This window comes from Hippocampus guttulatus, chromosome 20 (genome assembly GCF_054856545.1).
Source record: "Hippocampus guttulatus isolate MCC_2025c chromosome 20, RoL_Hgut_1.0, whole genome shotgun sequence".
In the NCBI taxonomy this organism is placed as follows: Eukaryota; Metazoa; Chordata; class Actinopteri; order Syngnathiformes; family Syngnathidae; genus Hippocampus; species Hippocampus guttulatus.
The window spans coordinates 9,443,758-9,450,605 of record NC_141280.1 but is presented as its reverse complement, the minus strand read 5'-3'; the positions used below and the strand labels follow the sequence as shown (position 1 = coordinate 9,450,605).

At 45.6% G+C, this 6,848-nt stretch overlaps 1 protein-coding gene across 3 annotated transcripts; it reads left to right on the top strand.

Annotated features, from left to right (window-relative positions):
- LOC147187947 (angiopoietin-4-like) lies at nucleotides 1-6,791 on the top strand. 3 transcript variants are annotated; one of them, XM_086100390.1, is made up of 10 exons: nucleotides 1-176; nucleotides 770-967; nucleotides 1,048-1,263; nucleotides 2,288-2,407; nucleotides 2,839-2,953; nucleotides 3,041-3,178; nucleotides 4,126-4,342; nucleotides 5,194-5,389; nucleotides 5,465-5,643; nucleotides 6,526-6,791. In XM_086100390.1, the coding sequence occupies exons 2-9, from the start codon at nucleotides 827-829 to the stop codon at nucleotides 5,609-5,611; spliced, it is 1,290 nt and encodes a 429-aa protein (XP_085956516.1). In that variant the 5' UTR covers nucleotides 1-176; nucleotides 770-826; the 3' UTR covers nucleotides 5,612-5,643; nucleotides 6,526-6,791. The 3 variants fall into 3 exon arrangements, with proteins under 3 accessions (XP_085956516.1, XP_085956515.1, XP_085956517.1); XM_086100389.1 differs by having other exon boundaries at nucleotides 5,465-6,791; XM_086100391.1 differs by lacking the exon at nucleotides 1-176 and having other exon boundaries at nucleotides 191-967; nucleotides 5,465-6,791.
- Nucleotides 6,792-6,848: the final 57 nt, after the last annotated feature.

The following is a 6,848-nucleotide window of genomic DNA, read 5'->3' as shown; positions in this document are numbered from 1 at the left end:
GCGCAAAGTAAGACGCCAGAAGACACAAACAGCCACACAGCAGCTCAGAGAGCGACAACGGCAACAAAAAAAAAAAAAAAAAAGGAAAAAGAAAAAGGTGGACGTGGAGCATGGAAAGGGGCCCTTGCACCAAAGCGCAGGGCCCAGGACGGGGTCGGAGGTTGTCTCTCAGTGAGGTCAGTAGCTCCATTGAGTGTCCTACAAATGCTGACGAATGGCAAGGTACTGCACTTGAGTACATTTTTCATGTAACTGTACATTGCTTGAGCATCAAAAATGTGCAGTTCGAATTAAAAAACAGGAAGTTTTTCCCCCTGTTGTTATTAAGAGCTAATTTAGCATTTTTGAGGGGGTACACATTTTTTATCATGTTTAACCCTTATCCCCTCGCTTAATATAACAATACTCAAAGGCATATTTTGTTTTTCCTCGGCGAAAAATGATTAATACTGCTGCACTGAGGATCCGAGTGCGTCTCTCCACGTATGGTATGTGCATATGTCTGCATCCTACTGCCCCCAGGTGGCCAAGTTGTGAACAGCAGAAGCAGCACAATGCCCACTTAATTTAAGCAGAAAATGTAGCAAATGGGGTAGGAACGGATTAACGGCATTTCTATTCATTTCAATGGGGAAAGATGATTTGAGATACAAGGGTTTTGAGTTACAAACATGGTGAGTGAATTAAACTTGTATCTCAAGACACTACTGTATCTGTACTGCCACTTAGTCGCAAATGCCACACGTGTCAAACGTCTTACTCCTGCTAGGCTGAGTCAGCAGAGCCTCACCTGTTGAAGTCGAGCACGGGGCCACGGTAGGCAGCCATGCGGTGGGCTGACCCCCCTGCTCGGGGCTCGGCTCTGTGGGCCTTCCTGGTGCTTCTCTCGGGGGCGGCGGCAGAGCAGCTGAACGCCACCACGCAGCGCAACGGCGGCGGCTCCCAGTGCGGGGAATACACCAACCAGGTCACGCAAAGAAAAAGTGACTCCTTAGTGAGCAGACATATGACGACGGCGGATCTTGTCCCTTTTTCGCCAATCTCCAGCTGATGGAGGACGGCATGTGTCGCCTGGTGGCCACGCTGCCGCAGCTGGACGAACAACGCTGCCCCGATATGTTCCGCTGCACGGACGAGGTTTCCTATTGGCTGCACGAGAACGAAGAGCGCAAGCAGCAAATGGCGGCGCTGAAGGAGACCATCTCACAGCTGCGCGAGGAGCTGCGGAACCACCGGCATCGCATCAAGGCCTTCGAGATGCAGGTGGAAAGCCTTTTTCGCCCTACTCGCTCTTTTGTTAAAAGATGAGAAACTGCCTATGAGTACGATGACGCGGCAGCCAATCCTGCGCCAATGCGGTGTCAGAAGTTGGAGTGATTTCAAAGAACAACTAAAAATTAGCCAAAAGTCGGATGCTCACGAGGACACAGCAGAAAAATCTCTTGACATGGGAGCCTCTCCCACTTCTGATGTCATGTTGGGGGTCAAAATTTGGGATTGGCTTACATGACTGACACAGCAGATGTGTCAACGTGGTGTCAGAGGTAGGATTTGTTTACTGTCCAAATTCTGACACCAAAGTGACATCTGAAGCGCGATTGGTTTCAAACAAAGACACGGCAGCCGAGTATGTCGACAGGGCAGCCAATCCCACTTCTGACATCAACTTGCCATCAGAAGTGGGACTGTCTTCGAGTCCTGCTGACACCAAAGATGTATCAGAATTGGGATCGCTTTCCAAGAAAGACGTGGCAGACGAGTCCGTCAACAAAGTAAACCGGGAGCACTTCTGACACCGACGTGCACTGTCTTGCAACCCCAATTCTGACACCGGTGCAGCATCTGAAGCCTGAATGTTTTTCATTGTTTTCAAGAGCGCCATGGCGAATGACGAATCAGTTGACATGACAGCCAATCCTGCCACGGTGTCAGAAGCGGGATTGGCCTTCAGTTTACCCCCATCAGCGTCTTGTTTCTGCCACTCTCCGGTTTCCACTATATGATACGGTTGTAAGAAGCAAGTGGCGTAGCGTAATGTGTCAGCAGGCAGCCCCCCCACACACCCACTCCCTCCACTAACATATCCTTGACCTCGCTAACTAACAGGATTAGCCTCATGCGCCATGATCCACTGAGCCAATGAGAAAACACAGCGCTGAGCCAAAGGTGGACTCACGTGACATGTGATGTCGCGCCCGGCCGGCAACAGGGCCTCGGGACACGTGTGCGTATGTGTGTGGTGTCCGCACAAGGAAAGCTTACAGCGTGTTGCTTTGCACGGTGTCAGCATGACGACGCGAGCCATTTCAACGCTACCTTGGAGCGTCGTTTCCATGAGATGGAGGCGCACTACGCCGAGGCCACCAGCCTGCTGCATCTACAGGGAACGCTCATCCTTAACCTGCAGGTATCAAACTCAAAATGGATGTGCCTTCGAAAACAGATCGGCTGTTATCGAGTGTGCGGCTGCTTATAGAGTGCCTCATTGTTGACCTGGAGTGCATGTTTGTTTCACAGATGGGAATGAAAGGTGTAAGTAAGTGTTGTTGTTGGGGGTTTTTCAGTTTTATGTGACAGCAAACACTTTTAGGCCACTTTAGAGTGCCTCGTTGTCCCGACGTGGAAAAGTCATTTGACTTTTTTTTTTAAATCATTCAAATTTAGCATGTTTGTTCACAACACTGTTTTCTGTGATTTGTCAAATTTACAAAACATTTATTTTCACTTGACACGTCTCAATATGTCCTAGAATTTCTGACATTGTATCCTTTTTGTTTTATTGGACAACTCTTAACGTATTCAGAAAGTCATTTCTCTGACGCTCGTGTCACCTTTTAGAACCAAGTTCACAACCTTAGCCGATTAGTGGAGGTGGTGAAGAAGAATCCCGGGTGTTTGATCAACATCGTCCGGCCCAACTCTCTCATGAGTACCCAGCAGGCATTGCACCCGGGTTCGTTCCATCTTTCTGAAAAGTACAACTGTCTTCCAGCAGAGGGTGCCTCATACCCACTGAGTTGCTATATCTGGCTTCCTGTAGCGATTCATCACATGAGGAACTGTCCCATCGACTGCACCTCCATCTACTACAACGGAGTGAGGAGGTCAGGCGTCTACACTGTGGTGCCGTCGCTCGCGGGCATGCCGGTGGAGGTCTACTGCGATATGGACACTGATGGTGAGTCGCAAATCTGTCTACTTGGGCGTCGTAAAATTCAATCTGTTGGACAATTTGAACGGGCGCCTCTTAATACTACCGCTGTCGTGTCATGATTTTAGAAGGCATCATTACTCCAGATGGCAACAAACATATATTGCCAGATGAAGTTGTCTGGAACAAGTTTCGATCTGACTCACCAATCAGATGACAGAAACATGCTGACATCATCGAGGCCCACCTTGCTGGCAATTTTGGAATCAGATTGATTAAATAAATTAACAACAGGACCGTTGTCCTGTTGTTAATTTATTTTTAATCACATCAGCTAGCGCTACTGATTCTGAAGGGCCTAGGCCACAGGTGTCAAACTCAAGGCCAGATCCGTCCCGCCATGTCATTTTATATGGCTCCCAAAAGCAAATCACGTGTGTCAACTTGCATTAATCTTGCTCAAATCTGGACCAAAATGTCAAATTTTCATATGTAATAACGTTGAGATTCTGCAATACATTTGATAGCCTGTTTACACTCACTTGAAGAATAACTGAACAAACTATTAGAGTTAACTGATTTCAAAACAAGTAATCCATTAATTTGTGTACAAGTCATAATGCGATGAGATGATGAAACATTTTTGTGGTTTCACTGTCACATCGGACCTCCGAGGGAAGATGTAACTCCAAAGTGGCCCTCAACAAAAACAGGTTTTGACACCCCTGGCCTTGGAAATTGATTGACATGGCAACACATAGATGCTGAAAGCTAATTGGACAAAAAAATAATCTAAAATAAAATATGCATACATAGACTGGAATCAGTGCAATCAGGAGAAACACGATGAACTGAGGCCATGTGGGAAATGCTAAGCACACATCAGTGTCACCGAAGCAACCTAATTGTATATTAAAAACAAATCATACACAACCGCACTCACTTGCCTCCCGTGATGTTTCGCTTGTGCTCAGGTGGCGGCTGGACGGTGATCCAGAGGCGGGTGGATGGTTCTGTGAGCTTTGACCGCAGCTGGCGCGAATACAGGGCCGGTTTCGGCGACCTCCACTCCGAATTCTGGCTGGGCAACGACCACATCCACGAACTGAGCGGCCAAGGGGACTACAGCCTGCGAATAGACCTGGAGGACTGGAGCAACAAACACAAGCACGCGCTTTATCAGCACTTCAGGTGCGTCCCACTCGAAAGAAATGCTTTTGTGTGAGACATCAGGAAAGTTTTTTTAAAAATAAATGGGTCATGAGCGATGCTGACTTGCTACATGAAGGTCATTGGCTTTTATTTTTACATGGTGTTCGTCATTCACCGCATGAACTGCAGCATCGTAATACATTTGCATCTAGAAAACATTTTAATAAATACATGTAAAAAAAAAATTCAGAGCAGCTTTTTATTTTCCACTCCAAAATAATGGCCTAAATTCATTTTTTCATCTTTTTCTGAAAATACGGATCAAATTATATTTATTAATAATTTCATTTCCGAAGTACAAAAATAAAGTCAATTTGGGCAGAGCTGGCCAGCATCCTGATGAATTAAAAAAAAAAATCATTTTGTCAAAATATTTTACGAGGCTGTTTTTTGTTGAATCTGAGCATAGTGTTACAGTGGCTAACACAAATTTTGTTGTTATAGCGAAGCTGCCTGTTATTCTTTGAACACATTTGGAAAAAAAACTAAATTCTTTTTTTGAAGTGGTACTTGGTGTAAATAGTTTGAGAAGCTTTGCAAATAATACATACTCTTTTTTGGGTGTGAGGTGAGCTTGGTATTTCTCTCAAGCCAAGATTCACGCCTAGTCTTCATCTTCTATTGAAAAGCTGTGCTGATCTCAAATCCAAAGCGATGCCGATGACTCAAGCCAAGGTTCACCCCCTGGTCTTCATCTTCTATTGAAAAGCTGTGCTGATCCCAAATCCAAAGCAATGCAGCGCTGCCATTTTCAGGGATCTGTTAGTCATTCCGATGGTTTTTCAAAAAGAAATTTCACTGACGAATGAGTTGTCATGCATGTGGCACAGTGTAGAAGATGAGGAGCACCGGTACCGTCTGCACGTGTCGGGCTTCAGTGGCAGCGCGGCGGACTCTTTCGGCTGGTACCACGACAAGCACGGCTTCAGCACGCCCGACAGCGGCGACATCTGCGCCGAGATCTCCCACGGCGGATGGTGGTACAGCCAATGCTTCTATGCCAATCTCAACGGGGTCTACTACAGGGTGACTGTCCAAGCGAGACAAGTTTGAGTGTGAATTTATTCAAAACGCCAATTGAGCCGTGCTTGCGTCCCACAGGGAGGCCACTACACGCCTAAGGCCAAAGGTCAGCTGGGCCCCGACGGGATCGTGTGGCACTCGTGGAGAGACTCGGACTATTACTCGCTACGCAAAGTCACCATGATGATCCGGCCGCGCGCCTTTCGAAAACATCGGTCTCCCTGACCAACTGTTACCATGGCAACAACAACACACAAGTACTTAATCCCTGGACACTTTTCATGACGACTGATTGTTTTGTTTTGTACTTTTAGATGTTTTTATTTTTGTTAGTATATTGAGGGTCAGAGAAGATCCAAAACATTTTTGTTTGAATTATTGATAACTAAAATGATGAGTGCACAACAGCAAAAAGTGTGTCATGGAAATTGTATATATAAAAAAATCCAATCAAATTACAGGTGCAGCTGAATAAATAAGAAATGAGTATTTTAATACAAAAAGCCAAAGTCATCTTACAGAGATGATGATAGTTTATCATGTAATCGTAATTTTTTTGAGGTGGATGCATTTTTTGGTTATCATGAATCGCAAGCTATGATATGAAAATGAAATAAAATTATTAACTCAGACAAATCTGCTGGCGTCACCGCTTTAGAGCGCATCGTTGATGGTTGTGAGTGCACGCATGTTATGCTGAAAAAAGCGGGAGAGCGAGGAGGGGATTTTTTCTTTTTTTTTTTCCAGAATTCCGACTTGACAGCTAGCATGTGGACGAGGGCTTTGGGCTGGCATGGGCAATTTAGAGCATCTCATTGTCTCAGCTTGGAAAAGCTCCACGATATCCAGGGTTGTTTGAACAGAATATATTTTCATGTCTCGGACATGGAGCAGTGTGTAGGCTTAAGAAAGATGCTAGATGAAGTTTGTTTGTTTAATTAGGCAATCCAGCGGACAACCCCGGAGTTTGAGCGGAAAGAACGGCTTGAATTCCACCATTTTGAAGCTTCATTTTATCTACTTTTTTTTTTTTAAACAATCATTCATTCAAAATCGGCAGGATTGTTAACACACTTCTGCGCGGTGTGCCAAACTTATTTGCACTTTACAGCTGCTTTAAATGACTTGTTTGTCTCCAGCTGCACCTGTTGACAGCGGGTGCCTCGTGCAGGGCTAAAAAGGCCTCTTTCACCCCCCCGCACACTTGGACACGAATGCACAAACCCCCTTTTTGACCCTTGGCTCGCCCATTCTCATTCGTCACCGCATCTCCAACGCAAGAATCTGCTCAGCGCGGATAAGGGCCTCACTGTGCACGGACGGACACCAAGAACAAGACGAGGATTCTTCGCACATTTAAAAAAAATAAAACCTCAAACGAAGAGGAAAATTATTGTCTAATAAACCTAGTCTATTTCTTTTTGTACCTCTTGACGCACAAAATCAAAAGACAAAAACGGCA

Excerpts from the sequence above, each read along its gene's own strand:
- LOC147187947 (XM_086100390.1), top strand. The coding sequence starts at position 827 with ATGCGGTGGGCTGACCCCCCTGCTCGGGGCTCGGCTCTGTGGGCCTTC. Across the intron at positions 2,408-2,838 it reads CGCTCATCCTTAACCTGCAG|AACCAAGTTCACAACCTTAG; the intron begins GTATCAAACTCA and ends GTCACCTTTTAG. Across the intron at positions 2,954-3,040 it reads CCAGCAGGCATTGCACCCGG|CGATTCATCACATGAGGAAC; the intron begins GTTCGTTCCATC and ends GGCTTCCTGTAG.